Source organism: Nansenia antarctica (genome assembly GCF_963989245.1).
Source record: "Nansenia antarctica genome assembly, chromosome: 2".
NCBI classification, from domain to species: Eukaryota; Metazoa; Chordata; class Actinopteri; order Argentiniformes; family Microstomatidae; genus Nansenia; species Nansenia antarctica.
In genome coordinates, this window is record NC_137675.1 from 62,919,007 (window position 1) to 62,941,923 (window position 22,917).

General features: G+C 46.4%; 3 protein-coding genes across 3 annotated transcripts; all 3 read left to right on the forward strand.

Moving 5' to 3' along the window:
* Nucleotides 1-2,458: 2,458 nt before the first annotated feature.
* On the forward strand, nt 2,459-2,950 carry LOC308152004 (transcription factor MafG; the record flags this gene model as incomplete). Its single annotated transcript, XM_080524907.1, has 1 exon — nt 2,459-2,950. One exon carries the CDS (start codon nt 2,459-2,461, stop codon nt 2,948-2,950), a length of 492 nt encoding a protein of 163 aa, XP_080381033.1.
* An 859-nt stretch (nt 2,951-3,809) lies between these two features.
* LOC308150407 (activating transcription factor 7-interacting protein 1-like) lies at nt 3,810-6,736 on the forward strand (the record flags this gene model as incomplete). The annotated part of the gene is made up of 1 exon (XM_080523245.1): nt 3,810-6,736. The coding sequence occupies one exon, from the start codon at nt 3,810-3,812 to the stop codon at nt 6,708-6,710; it is 2,901 nt and encodes a 966-aa protein (XP_080379371.1). The 3' UTR covers nt 6,711-6,736.
* Nucleotides 6,737-9,014: 2,278 nt separating this feature from the next.
* Nucleotides 9,015-11,522, forward strand: LOC308150408 (activating transcription factor 7-interacting protein 1-like; the record flags this gene model as incomplete). The annotated part of the gene is made up of 1 exon (XM_080523246.1): nt 9,015-11,522. One exon carries the CDS (start codon nt 9,015-9,017, stop codon nt 11,520-11,522), a length of 2,508 nt encoding a protein of 835 aa, XP_080379372.1.
* Between the last annotated feature and the right edge of the window lie 11,395 nt (nt 11,523-22,917).

The following is a 22,917-nucleotide window of genomic DNA, read 5'->3' on the forward strand; positions in this document are numbered from 1 at the left end:
AAATATTGTTTTATTTGCTAGCAGAGAATGTTAAACAATACTGTGTGTGTGTGTGTGTGTGTGTGTGTGTGTGTGTGTGTGTGTGTGTGTGCGCACACGCTCTTAAGTGCTGGAATGGAATACCTAAAATTATTGTTTTCTGTTGGCACAAGATAGAGGGAGAGAAGAGATGGTGAGTTGTTTGTAAGATTCTGTTCTGACTTTCACAGGCTAGAGCTGGCAATACTGATCATCCAAAAGAAAGAGCCAATGGTGTATCTGGTGTATGATCTTCTGCATCTGATATGGAAGACGTATCACTTCAGCGGAAAATCCAAAAGAGAGCTATATCATATCGGGCAAGAGCTCGGTGTGGATATATGCAAACCGTCTAGCGTCATGGGAACTCGCTGGATCCCCCATGTCCACAGAGCCCTCAAAGTGTTCCTGCGGCATGGACAAGACAAGGACCTCGCCACTGACGAAGGCCAGTACTCCGTTGTTCTGCAGCACATGGAGCACCTGGCCGTAGCATCAACAACAGCGGAGGTTCAGGGGCGGGCAAAGAAGGTCAGTTTTACGCAGTACATTTTTAAAAATAGGGTTAGGGTTGAGTTCAAGACTCAAATTAACTTTCAGGATCAAGTAATTGACAGGTGAGGTGGCTATAAACAATTTGAACTAACACTTATTGTGTATCTACTCACTACTTAACAGATAAAGAGGGAAATGGAGAATGCACTATTTTGTGTATTCTGCCATTTTCTCTCAGACATGTTTGAGGAGCTATCCTCACTTAGCCTCACCCTGCAAAAGAATGACCTGATCCTCCCCCAAGCCACGTCAGAGTTGAGGAAGACAGTGACCAGACTTGAAGCACTAAAGTCTAGGGCAAAGGCAGGAGGCATGCTGGAGAAGATTCAGACCATGCTTGCTCAGCAGCAGGATGATGATGAGAGGAGATTCCAGGTGTGTTAGGATTAGAGTTTGTTAGGATGTAAGAGAAACCATTATGATTAAGAGTTAGTGTGAGAATCAATGTAGGCCTATGCGTTGCACAATAGAACAATTGCAGTGGAGAAGTCAACATACATTTAATTGTGTGTGTGTGTGTGTGCTATTTCTGTTAAAGGGAATAACACTGAAGGGGAATCTGACAGGCTTCACGGACCTCACCAATCCCCAGCTGAAGAAGCACATGGAGACGGCCATCAACATCGGAGTGAATGATCTCAAAGCCAGGTTTGGTGGTTTGCTGAAGGATGAGGATGTCCAGACGCCAGTGGTGTCTTTCAGAGTGCTAAACCCCGACACATGGCCAGAAGACCAGACCAGCCTTCTCACCTTTGGTGATGATGATGTGGCATACCTGGTGAGGCATTTCAAGGAGCCTCTAGAGAGGTAAGAATGTATTTGACACTGCATTGCCATATGAGACAATGTTATGTTTGCATATTTGCAAACTCACTTACTCTGTTCAATCCTGCAGATCGGGGTGTGACCTGGCTGCGGTCCAGGACGAGTGGCAGGGACTGAAAATCCTGGTCAGCCACAATTTCAAGAACAAGTCCTACAGTGGCCTGTGGGAGACCATGTTGACAAAGGACCCCTACAGGCAGGATTACAAGGTAGACCAACAGTACTGAGTGGTTATGTATGGTATCCATCTGTTGTTGGTTTTAATAAGTTAATGGTAAGAGTTAAATGAAATTGAAAGATATCATATTTTCCCTAGAACATACTGGAGTTGGTGCAGCTTATGCTGGTGCTGCCCATTTCAGCCGCCCAGTGTGAGCGAGGCTTCTCTGCGCAGAACCGCATTAAGAATTCAAGAAGAAGCAGCCTTGGAGTCTCCACCACCGAAGACCTGATGAGGATCAGCCTGGAGGGGCCTTCTGTCGAGGACTTCGATCCCACTCCTGCCGTGGACCGCTGGCTGACCTCTAAGCGTGCCAGACGGCCAACATACAAAAGCATATGGACAACTGATATCCTCTGCGTCTAGTAGGGCTGTAGGCATGGGCCAATGTGTGATTTTGGTGCAAAAATTGCAAAATCACTAATAAAAATGTGTTATTATAAAAAATTTCACTGTGCTCCTAAATGTCTTTGTGTGCCCCTAAAATGTTTCATTTAGGAGCACATGTGCTCCTAGTGAAAAAGGTTAGCGTAGAGGCCTGGCCCCATCGCCTCGGCCATAGGGCCCCTCATCCCCGGGGGCAAGGTGGCTGCTACCAGCGTAATCACCATTGTCAAGTCCAAAACGGTGGCTAGGTCGTAGTATCTGGCAGGGCGGCAGAGAGAGTCGTCAGACTTCACTTTATAGTCAGTGCATGCTGGTGTGTCAGTCATGAATACTGCTTCTTAGTACATGTGCTGTCCATTTTATCACTTAATAGTGGACGTCAAGAGCTAGGGGAAAAAAAATCTTCTTAAACTTTGACCAACCAGCGGTGCAGTTGGAAGTGGCTCTCGGGGCATGACTACCACAAACAAGGGAAACAAAGCCTTGAAGGTGAAGCGGGAGCCAGGGGAGAATGGGACCAGCCTCACAGATGATGAGCTGGTGACCATGTCTGTGCGGGAGCTGAACCAGCACCTGCGGGGCCTGACCAAGGACGAGATCCTGCAGCTGAAGCAACGCCGTCGCACCCTCAAAAACAGGGGTTACGCTGCCAGCTGTCGTGTCAAACGTGTCACCCAGAAGGAGGAGCTGGAGAAGCAGAAGGCCCAGCTACAGCAGGAGGTGGACAAGCTGGCCACGGAGAACGCCAGCATGAAGGTGGAGCTGGACGCGCTGCGCTCCAAGTACGAGGCCCTCCAGAGCTTTGCCAGGACTGTGGCACGTAGCCCCGTCACCTCTGCCAGGGGCCCCATCGCCTCGGTCATAGGGCCCCTCATCCCCGGGGGCAAGGTGGCTGCTACCAGCGTAATCACCATTGTCAAGTCCAAAACGGTGGCTAGGTCGTAGTATCTGGCAGGGCGGCAGAGAGAGTCGTCAGACTTCACTTTATAGTCAGTGCATACATAGTGGAGCACAGGATTGGATATGTGTCTTTTGGGCCCAAACACATGTCTTTCGGTACTACATTTATCCATGCTAGTAATGCTCTCACAATTGGCCTCTGCACTAACGGAGCAACACTGTACGCAGAAATGTACACGTGACACGTCCTCTATATTTCACGCGCTGGAATTGAGGTTAAAGGTCCTGTGAATCAAGGTAGACCTTTTGATGCCCAGTCCTAATTGATGTCGCTCCATTTGGCATTGGAGTAAAGCTCTTGATTGATTTGTGTTGTACATTATACTTTTAAATGTGTTTTTGTTATTTATGAGCGTCTGTTTCCTCAAGATTGGCCATGTCAAGTCTCCTCCGTCCCAACACTGGATTTGAATGTTGAAATAAAGTTCTCACAACAAGCCACAAGAAGTTGGCCTTATGCTTTGCCCTTTCCTGAGCCTAAACAAGGGACTGCGTAATCCTGAGTTGAAAGCCTGTGCCTGTTATTATGCACTGACTAATATGATGATGAGAGAGATGGTCTCAAACTCTTATGTTCTGGATGTCTCCACTCGGTGGAGCCAATCACCATCAAGATACCAAAACAGACGCAGCTGCAGAAGGAGGAAGTGACAAAGAGAGGACCCATGATACAAATCAGAGTAGTTTATGTGATTTTAGTTGATTGTCTGTTTAAAAAACAAACAACTTTCTGTTGACAAGTTGTGCAGTTGTGTCACAGACTTTTATGAACTTGTGATTAGTCAATATTGGAGCTTTTTGGTGCCAAATCCATGATCGAAAACAACACTACCTCTAGGTGAAAATGGAAGTTGCCGTGGCGGAGGAGAAGAAGAAAATCTTCAGAGCGAGGAAGACCATGAAAATAAGCGACCGCCAGCAACTGGAGTCTCTCCACAGCACCTTGTCGTCCCCCGTCCCTACTCAGTTAAATCCCTCGCCCCCCCCTTCTCAGACCCCTCTAGTCAACGGCACGCATACAGCAGATGGACAGAAGGGGGCAGACAAGATTCAAAATGACACGGACCTGAAGAGCTCTCGCTCCACATCTCCTCTCTCCCAGGCCTCTCGCTCCCCACCCCTGATGTTGACCCTATCGTTGTCTCCCTCCCCACCCTCCCAAAGTTCGAATGCCAAAGAAGGCACCCCTCCCTCACCCCCGTCGCCATTCCATTCCCTAAACAGCGAACTGAAAAAGATGGAAGAAGAGGGGAGGAAAGAGTGTCCTGTGTCCCCTTCAAATGAGACTGGGAAAGGACAGAACAAAGAGCTGACCACAAAGATGGAGGACAAGAAGAAAGAAGAGAAAGAAGCCACTGGCGCGAAAAAAGAGGAGACGAGCGCTACAACAGAGGACAAAGCCGTGGATTCTGCTAAGGATTCTCAGTCCTCTCAGTCCGCTGTTTCACCTGGCACGTCTGCCAAAGAGTCCGGGAAGGACAAGGGGATGAAGGGGACGAAGCAGGATGACATTGTGGCCATGGAAACGGACAAGGACAGTACAGAGAACAAGGCCCCTGAGGAGAAGTCCTGCTCACCAAAGGTTACCGTCACAGCCGCCCCTAAGGCTACCAAGGCAGCCCCCAATCCCTCCCCAACCTCTGCCCCCGAGGCTGATCAGGACATGGAGGAGGAGGAGGAAGAGGACAAGGGAGAGAAGGATGATAAACAAAAAGCGAAGGAAGGATTAACTGTAAAGGTGGAGAAGAAAATGAAGGAAAAGTTGGAAGTCGACTCCTCCAGTGTGAAAAAGGAGATAAAAGTGAAAGCGCAGGTTCACGCAGAGTTTAATTCTACCACATCTCATCCCTCATCCACTTCTTCTTCAGCCACAGTTGTGAAGGAGGAGAAGGGCACTGTGTCTGGACTGAAGCGTCCTACACCTGAGGGCAACGTGAAGGTGGAGAGAGAGGGGAAGAGGCAGAGGGTGGACGGCGTGGAGTTAGAAGCACAGCTGGAGCTGAAAATCACTGCGAATGCGGGCAGTCGCCTTAAACTTGAAAAGGTCGTACAGCAGTTGGTGGAGGAGCGGTTGCGGGTGCTGCAACTGACTGTCTTCGACCAGAATTTACAGGAGCTGAAGGAACGCGTGGAGAAGATTGACAGTGCCACCAAACACCAGAGCACCTGTAACACATTACAGGCCAAGATTGCAAGACTAGCAAAAAAATTTGGAGAGGCCAACCAGGCCTCAGAAAAAAAAGAAAAACAGGAGCAGGTGCTCACATCCCCTGTTGCCAAGGCTGCACCTGTGACAACCACCACTCCCACACAACGGCTAGTGAGGACCACTATGGAGGTAAAGCAAACGCCCACAGCCCTGGGTCCCACCAACACTACAGTCTCTCCAGCTCAGTCCAAGCAGTTGCCCACCGCCACCACTGCCATGGTGTCGCAGACCCCCTTCCTCCACCTGATCCCCACCACCTCCAACACGTCCTCCTCGCTCGCCACCGTCTCCTCCCAGGGCCAGACAGGCACCCTGCTGCTGAAAACCATGTCGGGCGGCAACATGGTGGGCCAGGGCCAGCCCCTCCTCATCCAGCTGCCCCTGTCCGGCGTCAACGGCCAGCCCGGGACCCTGGTCAACATCCCTGTCTCTTCTTTCGGCTCGGTCAACTCCCTCAACAAGGCCATGACCACCACCCCCGGCACCACCTACATCCTCAAGGCGGCCCCCTCCACCGCCATCATGTCCACCACGGTCTCCGGCCTTCAGGCCTCCAACACCCGCCTTTCCCCGGCCCAGGTGACCCTGGCCCGGGCGGTGTACCAGGGGGGTGCGGGGGGTATTAGTACGCCCAGTGCGGGGGTGTCAGTGACTACAGCGAGGGCGCCGGCGATGTGCGCCCCCGTGGCGGGGGTGGTGTCGTCCTCGTCGTCCTCGTTGTCTTCGGCTTCAGGACCGGCAGCTACAGGCTCGGCCGCTCCAGGGACTCCCTCTGGGACCGCCATGACGTCCAAGACAGATAATCAAGCTACAGGGTCTATCCCAACCAAAACTACTGGCCAGGGGCCTCGTCTCAAAAATTCCTTCATAGATCTCACTGAGGATGATGACGACGTGCAAGTGACTGGTGTAAGTAAGGCCAAAGTGACAACAGCGTCCTCTTCGGTTACCCAACGTACCCCTGGGCCTCCCCCACTGATCAGCACTCCTACTGGTACTACAGCAAGAGCATCTCCTCAAAGTTCCGTGAGCAGTTTTCAACTCACGGTCCACCATCGCCCCCCTCTGGACTCCCCATCGAAAGCACGCCTGGGAAACACTACCAACACTACTAGAGCCCCCTCCACTGCCCTGCCCCCCTTACCCACCGCCCCCCCGAACCCCACACGCCTGCCCCTGGAGGCCACCCAGACCTCGCCCCCCCAGCAGCCTCAGCTGAAGCTGGCCCGGGTGCAGAGCCAGAACGGCATTGTGTTGTCCTGGTGCGTGGCGGAGACGGACCGCAGCTGTGCTGCCGTGGAGAGCTACCACCTGTTCGCCTTCCACCAGGAGGCCAGCGGCCCGTCCTCGGCCCAGCAGCACTGGAAGAAGATCGGGGAGGTGAAGGCCCTCCCGCTGCCCATGGCCTGCACGTTGACTCAGTTCGTCTCTGGATCCACGTATTACTTTGCCGTTCGGGCGCGTGACGTCTACGGTCGCTTCGGACACTTCTGTGAGCCTCAGTGCACTGATGTCATCAGCCCCGCCTCAAGCTAAGGAAGGGGAAAAGGGTCATTTCACAGGACAGGAAAGTTGAAAGGACTGTTCATTTCTTTCCGTATGGTTTTAGGAGGCTTGAGTGTTGACAAATACATGTATGAACACACACACGCACACATTCGGAAACACCTAAATGTATACTGATGGACTCAAGACTACTCCGATTGGGTAATAGGATTTGGCAATGGTTACTGCTGTGCCTACATACGTATTGTATATTTTTTGTGACTTATGAAGCTATTGTACATAAGTGGATTACCGCCCCCCCCCCTCCCCTCCGATATTTATGTTGATTTCTGGTTTGGATGTTATTTAGCCTGTTGTTCACTGTTCTGCTTCACTTTGTCTCAGTCCTAACATTCCTCCTCATTGAAACCAATCGTGATCAAAAAAACTAATCTGCAAGCAACTGAATCAACCTTCAACCAATCAGAACACTGAACCAAACCATCGAACCAGACCCATTTTTTGTCGAGTACGCTGATTGGTCCAGCTGTATTTCAGGTTGTCGAGTGCCCGTCTTTCGGCTAAATGCCAGATTGAAACAGATGATCAGGCTTGTTTCATCAGACTAGATGTTATTTGCTTTTCTTTTTGACAGGAATCTGTCAAATTGATCCACAACATAAATTGAAGTATTGTGCCGGAGTTGGGAATGCCACATTCTCCAATATCAGAGAACCTGAATGTTTTTACAGTATCTTAAAATGTTTTGGAGGTATAATTCTAATCTGCAAAACATTGAAAACATAATTTGTGCTTTATAGAGAAAAGATGTTGAAACGGTTTTGTTCAAGAATATTGCAAATGTTGTTTTTGTGTAATTACATGTGGACTGGCCGGTCACATATTTCCCAAAAAATACTCCAAGTACGAGGCCCTCCAGAGCTTTGCCAGGACTGTGGCACGTAGCCCCGTCACCTCTGCCAGGGGCCCCATCGCCTCGGTCATAGGGCCCCTCATCCCCGGGGGCAAGGTGGCTGCTACCAGCGTAATCACCATTGTCAAGTCCAAAACGGTGGCTAGGTCGTAGTATCTGGCAGGGCGGCAGAGAGAGTCGTCAGACTTCACTTTATAGTCAGTGCATACATAGTGGAGCACAGGATTGGATATGTGTCTTTTGGGCCCAAACACATGTCTTTCGGTACTACATTTATCCATGCTAGTAATGCTCTCACAATTGACCTCTGCACTAACGGAGCAACACTGTACGCAGAAATGTACACGTGACACGTCCTCTATATTTCACGCGCTGGAATTGAGGTTAAAGGTCCTGTGAATCAAGGTAGACCTTTTGATGCCCAGTCCTAATTGATGTCGCTCCATTTGGCATTGGAGTAAAGCTCTTGATTGATTTGTGTTGTACATTATACTTTTAAATGTGTTTTTGTTATTTATGAGCGTCTGTTTCCTCAAGATTGGCCATGTCAAGTCTCCTCCGTCCCAACACTGGATTTGAATGTTGAAATAAAGTTCTCACAACAAGCCACATCCAGTCTAGCCACAAGAAGTTGGCCTTATGCTTTGCCCTTTCCTGAGCCTAAACAAGGGACTGCGTAATCCTGAGTTGAAAGCCTGTGCCTGTTATTATGCACTGACTAATATGATGATGAGAGAGATGGTCTCAAACTCTTATGTTCTGGATGTCTCCACTCGGTGGAGCCAATCACCATCAAGATACCAAAACAGACGCAGCTGCAGAAGGAGGAAGTGACAAAGAGAGGACCCATGATACAAATCAGAGTAGTTTATGTGATTTTAGTTGATTGTCTGTTTAAAAAACAAACAACTTTCTGTTGACAAGTTGTGCAGTTGTGTCACAGACTTTTATGAACTTGTGATTAGTCAATATTGGAGCTTTTTGGTGCCAAATCCATGATCGAAAACAACACTACCTCTAGGTGAAAATGGAAGTTGCCGTGGCGGAGGAGAAGAAGAAAATCTTCAGAGCGAGGAAGACCATGAAAATAAGCGACTGCCAGCAACTGGAGTCTCTCCACAGCACCTTGTCGTCCCCCTGTCCCTACTCAGTTAAATCCCTCGCCCCCCCCTTCTCAGACCCCTCTAGTCAACGGCACGCATACAGCAGATGGACAGAAGGGGGCAGACAAGATTCAAAATGACACGGACCTGAAGAGCTCTCGCTCCACATCTCCTCTCTCCCAGGCCTCTCGCTCCCCACCCCTGATGTTGACCCTATCGTTGTCTCCCTCCCCACCCTCCCAAAGTTCGAATGCCAAAGAAGGCACCCCTCCCTCACCCCCGTCGCCATTCCATTCCCTAAACAGCGAACTGAAAAAGATGGAAGAAGAGGGGAGGAAAGAGTGTCCTGTGTCCCCTTCAAATGAGACTGGGAAAGGACAGAACAAAGAGGTGACCACAAAGATGGAGGACAAGAAGAAAGAAGAGAAAGAAGCCACTGGCGCGAAAAAAGAGGAGACGAGCGCTACAACAGAGGACAAAGTCGTGGATTCTGCTAAGGATTCTCAGTCCTCTCAGTCCGCTGTTTCACCTGGCACGTCTGCCAAAGAGTCCGGGAAGGACAAGGGGATGAAGGGGACGAAGCAGGATGACATTGTGGCCATGGAAACGGACAAGGACAGTACAGAGAACAAGGCCCCTGAGGAGAAGTCCTGCTCACCAAAGGTTACCGTCACAGCCGCCCCTAAGGCTACCAAGGCAGCCCCCAATCCCTCCCCAACCTCTGCCCCCGAGGCTGATCAGGACATGGAGGAGGAGGAGGAAGAGGACAAGGGAGAGAAGGATGATAAACAAAAAGCGAAGGAAGGATTAACTGTAAAGGTGGAGAAGAAAATGAAGGAAAAGTTGGAAGTCGACTCCTCCAGTGTGAAAAAGGAGATAAAAGTGAAAGCGCAGGTTCACGCAGAGTTTAATTCTACCACATCTCATCCCTCATCCACCTCTTCTTCAGCCACAGTTGTGAAGGAGGAGAAGGGCACTGTGTCTGGACTGAAGCGTCCTACACCTGAGGGCAACGTGAAGGTGGAGAGAGAGGGGAAGAGGCAGAGGGTGGACGGCGTGGAGTTAGAAGCACAGCTGGAGCTGAAAATCACTGCGAATGCGGGCAGTCGCCTTAAACTTGAAAAGGTCGTACAGCAGTTGGTGGAGGAGCGGTTGCGGGTGCTGCAACTGACTGTCTTCGACCAGAATTTACAGGAGCTGAAGGAACGCGTGGAGAAGATTGACAGTGCCACCAAACACCAGAGCACCTGTAACACATTACAGGCCAAGATTGCAAGACTAGCAAAAAAATTTGGAGAGGCCAACCAGGCCTCAGAAAAAAAAGAAAAACAGGAGCAGGTGCTCACATCCCCTGTTGCCAAGGCTGCACCTGTGACAACCACCACTCCCACACAACGGCTAGTGAGGACCACTATGGAGGTAAAGCAAACGCCCACAGCCCTGGGTCCCACCAACACTACAGTCTCTCCAGCTCAGTCCAAGCAGTTGCCCACCGCCACCACTGCCATGGTGTCGCAGACCCCCTTCCTCCACCTGATCCCCACCACCTCCAACACGTCCTCCTCGCTCGCCACCGTCTCCTCCCAGGGCCAGACAGGCACCCTGCTGCTGAAAACCATGTCGGGCGGCAACATGGTGGGCCAGGGCCAGCCCCTCCTCATCCAGCTGCCCCTGTCCGGCGTCAACGGCCAGCCCGGGACCCTGGTCAACATCCCTGTCTCTTCTTTCGGCTCGGTCAACTCCCTCAACAAGGCCATGACCACCACCCCCGGCACCACCTACATCCTCAAGGCGGCCCCCTCCACCGCCATCATGTCCACCACGGTCTCCGGCCTTCAGGCCTCCAACACCCGCCTTTCCCCGGCCCAGGTGACCCTGGCCCGGGCGGTGTACCAGGGGGGTGCGGGGGGTATTAGTACGCCCAGTGCGGGGGTGTCAGTGACTACAGCGAGGGCGCCGGCGATGTGCGCCCCCGTGGCGGGGGTGGTGTCGTCCTCGTCGTCCTCGTTGTCTTCGGCTTCAGGACCGGCAGCTACAGGCTCGGCCGCTCCAGGGACTCCCTCTGGGACCGCCATGACGTCCAAGACAGATAATCAAGCTACAGGGTCTATCCCAACCAAAACTACTGGCCAGGGGCCTCGTCTCAAAAATTCCTTCATAGATCTCACTGAGGATGATGACGACGTGCAAGTGACTGGTGTAAGTAAGGCCAAAGTGACAACAGCGTCCTCTTCGGTTACCCAACGTACCCCTGGGCCTCCCCCACTGATCAGCACTCCTACTGGTACTACAGCAAGAGCATCTCCTCAAAGTTCCGTGAGCAGTCCTCAACTCACGGTCCACCATCGCCCCCCTCTGGACTCCCCATCGAAAGCACGCCTGGGAAACACTACCAACACTACTAGAGCCCGCTCCACTGCCCTGCCCCCCTTACCCACCGCCCCCCCGAACCCCACACGCCTGCCCCTGGAGGCCACCCAGACCTCGCCCCCCCAGCAGCCTCAGCTGAAGCTGGCCCGGGTGCAGAGCCAGAACGGCATTGTGTTGTCCTGGTGCGTGGCGGAGACGGACCGCAGCTGTGCTGCCGTGGAGAGCTACCACCTGTTCGCCTTCCACCAGGAGGCCAGCGGCCCGTCCTCGGCCCAGCAGCACTGGAAGAAGATCGGGGAGGTGAAGGCCCTCCCGCTGCCCATGGCCTGCACGTTGACTCAGTTCGTCTCTGGATCCACGTATTACTTTGCCGTTCGGGCGCGTGACGTCTACGGTCGCTTCGGACACTTCTGTGAGCCTCAGTGCACTGATGTCATCCGCCCCGCCTCAAGCTAAGGAAGGGGAAAAGGGTCATTTCACAGGACAGGAAAGTTGAAAGGACTGTTCATTTCTTTCCGTATGGTTTTAGGAGGCTTGAGTGTTGACAAATACATGTATGAACACACACACGCACACATTCGGAAACACCTAAATGTATACTGATGGACTCAAGACTACTCCGATTGGGTAATAGGATTTGGCAACGGTTACTGCTGTGCCTACACACGTATTGTATATTTTTTGTGACTTATGAAGCTATTGTACATAAGTGGATTAGCGCCCCCCCCCTCCCCTCCGATATTTATGTTGATTTCTGGTTTGGATGTTATTTAGCCTGTTGTTCACTGTTCTGCTTCACTTTGTCTCAGTCCTAACATTCCTCCTCATTGAAACCAATCGTGATCAAAAAAACTAATCTGCAAGCAACTGAATCAACCTTCAACCAATCAGAACACTGAACCAAACCATCGAACCAGACCCATTTTTTGTCGAGTACGCTGATTGGTCCAGCTGTATTTCTGGTTGTCGAGTGCCCGTCTTTCGGCTAAATGCCAGATTGAAACAGATGATCAGGCTTGTTTCATCAGACTAGATGTTATTTGCTTTTCTTTTTGACAGGAATCTGTCAAATTGATCCACAACATAAATTGAAGTATTGTGCCGGAGTTGGGAATGCCACATTCTCCAATATCAGAGAACCTGAATGTTTTTACAGTATCTTAAAATGTTTTGGAGGTATAATTCTAATCTGCAAAACATTGAAGACATAATTTGTGCTTTATAGAGAAAAGATGTTGAAACGGTTTTGTTCAAGAATATTGCAAATGTTGTTTTTGTGTAATTACATGTGGACTGGCCGGTCACATATTTCCCAAAAAATATTCACTCAAGCTTTACTGTTTAATTGTCAAAGTGTGTATTCTAGGAGTCTTTGTCTACCTTAGAGCTCTTGATTTTTATGAACGCATAGAGTATCTTGCATTGTTTATAGAAAGACTGAAAAAGAAAACATAAAAACCTGTGATATCCTTTTTGCAATTGTACCAAAAGTGGCTTACTATTGAAGTCTCATAGCTTTTTCTAGTGACTAGGCGCGTACTGTGGAGTAGCGCGTGACGTGATGTGTAAGTGACAAGTTGGCAGTGTTGTGCACTGTATACTGTAGATGTCATGCTGTGCTATAAAAAATTAAAAAAAAGACAAAAGACAAAAAAATGTAGAGCTAATTTAGGTGGTGTAAACAAGGTCAATTGTCTTCATCTGTATTGGCATCTGTGATATCTACTCCGCTAGGTGTAATTCGGAAATCTGTTCATTGTTATTACACGTTTATTATATTCAACAATGCAAGACAGATGGGTAAATGTAACTTAATAGAGGAATTGAAGGGGATTGTTGTTATCCCAACATGATAATCAGTTGACAGCCCATACCATTGTCTTCCGACGGGTTCTTCAACAGACCGTTGGGAAGCCAGAGAGATCTTGGTTGCGCTGACATGAGACAATTGTGTCCATTCGGTACTCTAAGTGGCCTCTCTCATATAAGCCGGAGTGTGTTATGTTCACTCTGCATACACGTTAGATTCCACAACACTCTGGTCTCAGACAGGGTATGTCTGAGTTCAACAGCTTATCCTGTAAGGCATCTGTCCTCTCTTTAATGAATTGAAGGGGATGATGTATTGCCTCTAAGGTGTGGTGATAAGACAATAACAGTGTTTAATCAATTGAATTGGCCATGATTTTTTAAAAATTGGTTGTAAAGGGAATCTCCTCACAAATTACGTTTTTAGTAATAAACAAAATCAGAATATTGTCTTGTGAGCAAGCATTTTACAAATCCAACAATCCTTGAAAAGCCATGTCGATTCTTAAAGGCGTCACAGTTAAAAACCGTAGGTTTTAACTAAGAGGGAGGCCAAGCAAGCAACATTGTATAGGTGGCTGGACAGCTGCTTTTCTGATTGTCTGTCAGGTTATCTTGGCTACTAATCTTAACATGGACAAAATCCTCAATGTCCTTGTTCGATTTTTTGATGATGATCTGGCCAAAATAACAACACAACACCTAGCCAGCAGGAAAGTAAACATCGCCAACTCGTCAGCCCTCATGCAGGAGCTCAAAAGATATCCTGGAGTCCAATGGTCTTGACTGGTCACTAGTCATCAGTATTCTACTTGATGTAGATCTATTGATCTATTGTTATAGTGATAGTGGCTTAATAAGTGATGCAATCAGTTTGGCCTGAAGTGATTTTATCAGTTTGTTCTTTTAAAGACATCTAAATATATTATTTTATTTTGTATTGAGTATAAAACAGTATTAATGCATTTTAACATTGAGACATATATATACCCTCCCCAAGAAAAAGTTTCAGGCACAGGATTTTTCCCCACTTTAAGCCCTGCCAATGTCTTCGACGACGAGGTCCTGCAAACACAGCGAGACCTATGCAATGCAGCTAATGGGAATTGTAGAGGAATTGAAAAAACTCTGAAGAGTTCTCACTCATTTGAATAATTCCATCATTGAAAGCCTGCAGTCTGAATAAAAATGTTGTGTGCATCAACTACATTGTGTTAATGAGCTGTTATTGATGTGCTAACTTAAATGCGTTGTATTAGCTGGCGCCTTATCCTAATCGCATTGGTCAGGGCTGCTGCTCCATCGGGTGGATTAGGGGGTTCTTGGGGATCCATCCTCATGTCCAGTGGGTTCAGCTCCAGTCCATGGCTTGTATTCAGACTCTCTTTTGACAATCTCTCAGAGATTAGGTTAGGGGACTATTCCCCAACAGAGTAAATGTTGTGGAATCTCACAGGGATGAGATTTTATCCCCCTACTATTTCTGTCCACTCAGAGTTGGAAAAAACAAAATAATCAATAATGGTAGTTTAGGAAGTAAAGAAACCAAGGAAATAAAATAAAAACACATAATACATCCAATCACAAGCAGTGTTGCCAACTTGGCGACTTTGTCGCTAGATCTGGCGACTTTCCATACACCCGTGGCGACTTAACTAGTCAAAAGCAACCAGCGACAAATCTAGCTACTTTTTCTGGTCATTTGGAGAATTACTGTAAAGTATCTAACATATCCCATCACAATGATTTTTGTAGAGTTCAGTATAATATTTGTAGATAGGCCTATGTTTTTCTTTCAATAATATTCACTCCGTTTTTTAGTTTCACTCAATAATCCCTCAAACGGTTCACTGGCAACGCTGATCACAAGACAAATTGAGGAAGGGGCGAGGGGTCTATTCTAATTAGGATAGAAATCCACAAGCTCATGAGGGAAAAATAGTTGGTAGCAGTCTGACATGGAGTAGTAGCAGCAATGTACTTAAGGGCGGGCCTGTATAAAATAGGGTGGGCCAGCAGGAAAGTAAACATCGCCAACTCTCAGCCCTCATGCAGGAGCTCAAAAGATATCCTGGAGTCCAATGGTCTTGACTGGTCACTAGTCATCAGTATTCTACTTGATGTAGATCTATTGATCTATTGTTATAGTGATAGTGGCTTAATAAGTGATGCAATCAGTTTGGCCTGAAGTGATTTTATCAGTTTGTTCTTTTAAAGACATCTAAATATATTATTTTATTTTGTATTGAGTATAAAACAGTATTAATGCATTTTAACATTGAGACATATATATACCCTCCCCAAGAAAAAGTTTCAGGCACAGGATTTTTCCCCACTTTAAGCCCTGCCAATGTCTTCGACGACGAGGTCCTGCAAACACAGCGAGACCTATGCAATGCAGCTAATGGGAATTGTAGAGGAATTGAAAAAACTCTGAAGAGTTCTCACTCATTTGAATAATTCCATCATTGAAAGCCTGCAGTCTGAATAAAAATGTTGTGTGCATCAACTACATTGTGTTAATGAGCTGTTATTGATGTGCTAACTTAAATGCGTTGTATTAGCTGGCGCCTTATCCTAATCGCATTGGTCAGGGCTGCTGCTCCATCGGGTGGATTAGGGGGTTCTTGGGGATCCATCCTCATGTCCAGTGGGTTCAGCTCCAGTCCATGGCTTGTATTCAGACTCTCTTTTGACAATCTCTCAGAGATTAGGTTAGGGGACTATTCCCCAACAGAGTAAATGTTGTGGAATCTCACAGGGATGAGATTTTATCCCCCTACTATTTCTGTCCACTCAGAGTTGGAAAAAACAAAATAATCAATAATGGTAGTTTAGGAAGTAAAGAAACCAAGGAAATAAAATAAAAACACATAATACATCCAATCACAAGCAGTGTTGCCAACTTGGCGACTTTGTCGCTAGATCTGGCGACTTTCCATACACCCGTGGCGACTTAACTAGTCAAAAGCAACCAGCGACAAATCTAGCTACTTTTTCTGGTCATTTGGAGAATTACTGTAAAGTATCTAACATATCCCATCACAATGATTTTTGTAGAGTTCAGTATAATATTTGTAGATAGGCCTATGTTTTTCTTTCAATAATATTCACTCCGTTTTTTAGTTTCACTCAATAATCCCTCAAACGGTTCACTGGCAACGCTGATCACAAGACAAATTGAGGAAGGGGCGAGGGGTCTATTCTAATTAGGATAGAAATCCACAAGCTCATGAGGGAAAAATAGTTGGTAGCAGTCTGACATGGAGTAGTAGCAGCAATGTACTTAAGGGCGGGCCTGTATAAAATAGGGTGGGCCAGCAGGAAAGTAAACATCGCCAACTCTCAGCCCTCATGCAGGAGCTCAAAAGATATCCTGGAGTCCAATGGTCTTGACTGGTCACTAGTCATCAGTATTCTACTTGATGTAGATCTATTGATCTATTGTTATAGTGATAGTGGCTTAATAAGTGATGCAATCAGTTTGGCCTGAAGTGATTTTATCAGTTTGTTCTTTTAAAGACATCTAAATATATTATTTTATTTTGTATTGAGTATAAAACAGTATTAATGCATTTTAACATTGAGACATATATATACCCTCCCCAAGAAAAAGTTTCAGGCACAGGATTTTTCCCCACTTTAAGCCCTGCCAATGTCTTCGACGACGAGGTCCTGCAAACACAGCGAGACCTATGCAATGCAGCTAATGGGAATTGTAGAGGAATTGAAAAAACTCTGAAGAGTTCTCACTCATTTGAATAATTCCATCATTGAAAGCCTGCAGTCTGAATAAAAATGTTGTGTGCATCAACTACATTGTGTTAATGAGCTGTTATTGATGTGCTAACTTAAATGCGTTGTATTAGCTGGCGCCTTATCCTAATCGCATTGGTCAGGGCTGCTGCTCCATCGGGTGGATTAGGGGGTTCTTGGGGATCCATCCTCATGTCCAGTGGGTTCAGCTCCAGTCCATGGCTTGTATTCAGACTCTCTTTTGACAATCTCTCAGAGATTAGGTTAGGGGACTATTCCCCAACAGAGTAAATGTTGTGGAATCTCACAGGGATGAGATTTTATCCCCCTACTATTTCTGTCCACTCAGAGTTGGAAAAAACAAAATAATCAATAATGGTAGTTTAGGAAGTAAAGAAACCAAGGAAATAAAATAAAAACACATAATACATCCAATCACAAGCAGTGTTGCCAACTTGGCGACTTTGTCGCTAGATCTGGCGACTTTCCATACACCCGTGGCGACTTAACTAGTCAAAAGCAACCAGCGACAAATCTAGCTACTTTTTCTGGTCATTTGGAGAATTACTGTAAAGTATCTAACATATCCCATCACAATGATTTTTGTAGAGTTCAGTATAATATTTGTAGATAGGCCTATGTTTTTCTTTCAATAATATTCACTCTGTTTTTTAGTTTCACTCAATAATCCCTCAAACGGTTCACTGGCAACGCTGATCACAAGACAAATTGAGGAAGGGGCGAGGGGTCTATTCTAATTAGGATAGAAATCCACAAGCTCATGAGGGAAAAATAGTTGGTAGCAGTCTGACATGGAGCAGTAGCAGCAATGTACTTAAGGGCGGGCCTGTATAAAATAGGGTGGGCCAGCAGGAAAGTAAACATCGCCAACTCGTCAGCCCTCATGCAGGAGCTCAAAAGATATCCTGGAGTCCAATGGTCTTGACTGGTCACTAGTCATCAGTATTCTACTTGATGTAGATCTATTGATCTATTGTTATAGTGATAGTGGCTTAATAAGTGATGCAATCAGTTTGGCCTGAAGTGATGCAATCAGTTTGTTCTTTTAAAGACATCTAAATATATTATTTTATTTTGTATTGAGTATAAAACAGTATTAATGCATTTTAACATTGAGACATATATATACCCTCCCCAAGAAAAAGTTTCAGGCACAGGATTTTTTTCCCACTTTAAGCCCTGCCAATGTCTTCGACGACGAGGTCCTGCAAACACAGCGAGACCTATGCAATGCAGCTAATGGGAATTGTAGAGGAATTGAAAAAACTCTGAAGAGTTCTCACTCATTTGAATAATTCCATCATTGAAAGCCTGCAGTCTGAATAAAAATGTTGTGTGCATCAACTACATTGTGTTAATGAGCTGTTATTGATGTGCTAACTTAAATGCGTTGTATTAGCTGGCGCCTTATCCTAATCGCATTGGTCAGGGCTGCTGCTCCATCGGGTGGATTAGGGGGTTCTTGGGGATCCATCCTCATGTCCAGTGGGTTCAGCTCCAGTCCATGGCTTGTATTCAGACTCTCTTTTGACAATCTCTCAGAGATTAGGTTAGGGGACTATTCCCCAACAGAGTAAATGTTGTGGAATCTCACAGGGATGAGATTTTATCCCCCTACTATTTCTGTCCACTCAGAGTTGGAAAAAACAAAATAATCAATAATGGTAGTTTAGGAAGTAAAGAAACCAAGGAAATAAAATAAAAACACATAATACATCCAATCACAAGCAGTGTTGTCAACTTGGCGACTTTGTCGCTAGATCTGGCGACTTTCCATACACCCGTGGCGACTTAACTAGTCAAAAGCAACCAGCGACAAATCTAGCTACTTTTTCTGGTCATTTGGAGAATTACTGTAAAGTATCTAACATATCCCATCACAATGATTTTTGTAGAGTTCAGTATAATATTTGTAGATAGGCCTATGTTTTTCTTTCAATAATATTCACTCCGTTTTTTAGTTTCACTCAATAATCCCTCAAACGGTTCACTGGCAACGCTGATCACAAGACAAATTGAGGAAGGGGCGAGGGGTCTATTCTAATTAGGATAGAAATCCACAAGCTCATGAGGGAAAAATAATTGGTAGCAGTCTGACATGGAGCAGTAGCAGCAATGTACTTAAGGGCGGGCCTGTATAAAATAGGGTGGGCCAGCAGGAAAGTAAACATCGCCAACTCGTCAGCCCTCATGCAGGAGCTCAAAAGATATCCTGGAGTCCAATGGTCTTGACTGGTCACTAGTCATCAGTATTCTACTTGATGTAGATCTATTGATCTATTGTTATAGTGATAGTGGCTTAATAAGTGATGCAATCAGTTTGGCCTGAAGTGATTTTATCAGTTTGTTCTTTTAAAGACATCTAAATATATTATTTTATTTTGTATTGAGTATAAAACAGTATTAATGCATTTTAACATTGAGACATATATATATACCCTCCCCAAGAAAAAGTTTCAGGCACAGGATTTTTCCCCACTTTAAGCCCTGCCAATGTCTTCGACGACGAGGTCCTGCAAACACAGCGAGACCTATGCAATGCAGCTAATGGGAATTGTAGAGGAATTGAAAAAACTCTGAAGAGTTCTCACTCATTTGAATAATTCCATCATTGAAAGCCTGCAGTCTGAATAAAAATGTTGTGTGCATCAACTACATTGTGTTAATGAGCTGTTATTGATGTGCTAACTTAAATGCGTTGTATTAGCTGGCGCCTTATCCTAATCGCATTGGTCAGGGCTGCTGCTCCATCGGGTGGATTAGGGGGTTCTTGGGGATCCATCCTCATGTCCAGTGGGTTCAGCTCCAGTCCATGGCTTGTATTCAGACTCTCTTTTGACAATCTCTCAGAGATTAGGTTAGGGGACTATTCCCCAACAGAGTAAATGTTGTGGAATCTCACAGGGATGAGATTTTATCCCCCTACTATTTCTGTCCACTCAGAGTTGGAAAAAACAAAATAATCAATAATGGTAGTTTAGGAAGTAAAGAAACCAAGGAAATAAAATAAAAACACATAATACATCCAATCACAAGCAGTGTTGCCAACTTGGCGACTTTGTCGCTAGATCTGGCGACTTTCCATACACCCGTGGCGACTTAACTAGTCAAAAGCAACCAGCGACAAATCTAGCTACTTTTTCTGGTCATTTGGAGAATTACTGTAAAGTATCTAACATATCCCATCACAATGATTTTTGTAGAGTTCAGTATAATATTTGTAGATAGGCCTATGTTTTTCTTTCAATAATATTCACTCCGTTTTTTAGTTTCACTCAATAATCCCTCAAACGGTTCACTGGCAACGCTGATCACAAGACAAATTGAGGAAGGGGCGAGGCGTCTATTCTAATTAGGATAGAAATCCACAAGCTCATGAGGGAAAAATAGTTGGTAGCAGTCTGACATGGAGCAGTAGCAGCAATGTACTTAAGGGCGGGCCTGTATAAAATAGGGTGGGCCAGCTTTTTAAAATTATTTTCTTTATGTTTCAGTTAATATCCATGGTCCTACTTTTGTTTGCATCCATCAAACACGTTTCCAATGCGATGTATATCAGAGGACACCCCGCACACATTGATTTACAGCTGATCAAGTACAGTAGCCTACGGTGCAAGCACACTAATGAAAGGGTGCTGGTGGAGAGAGAGCACTGGAGCAGTGTTGCCAACTTGGCGACTTTGCCGCTATATCTGGCGACTTTCCAGACCCCCATGGCGACTTAATTAGTCAAAAGCGACTAGCGACAAATCTAGCTACCATTTCGGGTCATTTGGGGAATTATTGTAAAGCATCTAACATATCCTGTGTTCCGCGGTTCACGTTACAACCGAGCTCAGGAGAGACGAGTAGCCCTACAGTCTCCCTGGAGAGAGCCTGGTGACGCGAGGGCTGCCGTCTCCTCTCTCCCTCAACACTCACTCTCTAACCCTAAGCCTATAGGTACCCACCTGTGGCGCTATCCTATCTTTCCCACCCCTCTACAGGGACCTACGGTGCTGGACTAGGTGGGGGGTTGGGGGAAACAGTACAGGTGGGTGGGGTAGGCTCTCCTCCTCAGCGCTACCCCACAACAAATCTGTCTGTAACACAGGTTATTCACTGTCTGTTTGGGGGAAACACTACACAGGACAGACGACAAAGTCAGGTGGGTGGGGTAGGCTCTCCTCAGAGGCGCCCCGTCCATAGAGGCAACCAAGGCAATTGCTTAGGGCCCCCAAAAGTCTAGGGGCTCCACTGGCTCTCCTCCTCAGCGCTACCCCACAACAAATCTAAACCAAAGAAATAAACAAAGAGTCACTATTGTCTGTGTCTCTCTAAGGAGATCCGGGTTGGGTTCATATTGAGCTGCCATTGTCTCTGAAGAGCTGTACTAATCTAATAAAATGTTGTATCCGACAAAATAAAATAAAAAGCATTTACCCCCCGCCCCCACTCTGTGCTCGCTTTGCATTCTGGGATTCAAAAAAAAAGAAAAATAATTCCTGGACCATACCATCCCGACATAAATGTATTTTTAAAAATTGGCGCCTTGTTGTGGGCGTATTTGAATCCCTGTCCTTCTATTCATAATCGTTTTCAAACCATACTATCTTGTTTTATGTAGCCATTTATGCTCTCAAAATGTTATATTACGGCCTCTGTAAAGTGAGGACTCCCCCCCCCCCCCCAACCAGGGGATTAGATTCGTCCATGTTGATAAAGCTTCTCTCGTGCTGGCGCGGGAGTCACTGCTGCCTGTGGCGTTGGCGGGGCTCCGCCTCCGAGAATCCTTGAGCTTGCTGTCCTCCTACGAAAGTAGGATATAAATCTATCTCCAGTGGAGAATCCGGACGTGTGTGTCGTCCATATCAGCAGAGTAAGCAGTGCTTACCCAACGAAAAAATAGATTTATATCATAAATACACACGTACGAAAGTAGGATATAAATCTATCTCCGGTGTAGAATTCGCCGTCGGTATCCACGCGACTGATCCCAGTCGGCTTAACCACGTGCCTCGACCAGGCAGCCAATGTCCCGCACAGGGATTCCACCTCCTGTCTGTAACATCGGTTATTCGTCCATATAGTTCGCCCACTCATGTCAATACCATGCCATGTTCTCTCTCTCTCTCTCCCTCCTAAAACTCGATGTTTCATGCCTCATCAGAACACAATGTTATGATCATGGGCGTCAGCAGCTTTTTGAATGTGGGGGGGACACTTATTTTTCGGGGGGTCTGGGGGTCCTCCCCCCGAATTTTTTTAAATAGTAGATTCAATTTCCTGCATTCTGGTGCGTTTTACACCCAAAATAATCTCCCTCTTTCTTTGTTTTTCCTTGGAGCTGGCATGGTCTGCAATTACTGACTACTATTATGTTTTGGTTTAACTCACAGAGGCCTGACACTGACACGTGGCACTTTTTAGGTACTTTATTAAATATGAAGATTCAAAAAGAATCAAAGAGTGAATTAGAAAAGAATGAGGTAACTTTGAGTCAACAAATTGAATAAAAAGTTATGAGGAAACATAAAATATGTACCTAGGCTACTCAGAGCCTATTACAATCAAACTTAGCCCTCTTCAGTGCATTGCAGAACATACAACTATAACAAACAAACAAAATCAAAGAGTGAATTAGAGCTGTCTCCACTGCCCCTGCCTGCTGCCCCTGCCTCTGACTCACTCTCATTCTCAACCACCTATATCAGGAGAAATGGGGATGCATTGAGCACTTGTTCATATTGTTTTTCTCTAATAGAACATTTGACATAGTAATACAATCATCAATACAAAAAATACAATCACAAGCATTTTAGAAATAGAAAAATAAATGGAACAGGTGTTTTCTTCTTATTTTTTAACCCTAGCTCAAGCAATCAGATGCAAAATTGATTCTTTGGGTGGGTGCAATGGCCAAATTAAATAGTGCAAATGCTCAGGGCAATGAACACGGGCAGGAGATGCAATAATGACAGGACAGGTAAGCACTGTGAGGTGTTTGTCGCCATTCTGTGCTTTTGATGACATTTCGCCTGTGTCTGTTCTGCATTTAAACATGTCTAACCGCACTAGTAATGCCTAACAAAACTGCTAGTGCCATATAGCCAGGGCTGGACTGGGACAAAAATTAGGCCCTGGCATTTTTGGCCCAGACAGGCCCACCCCAATCGGTCGGACCACACCCACCAGCACAAAAAGACTTGCCTTATATACTCGTCTTTTGATTGGGCCAGCCCAGTGTCTGTATAGAAAATTTACCAATGGGCCGCTGTCCCCGATT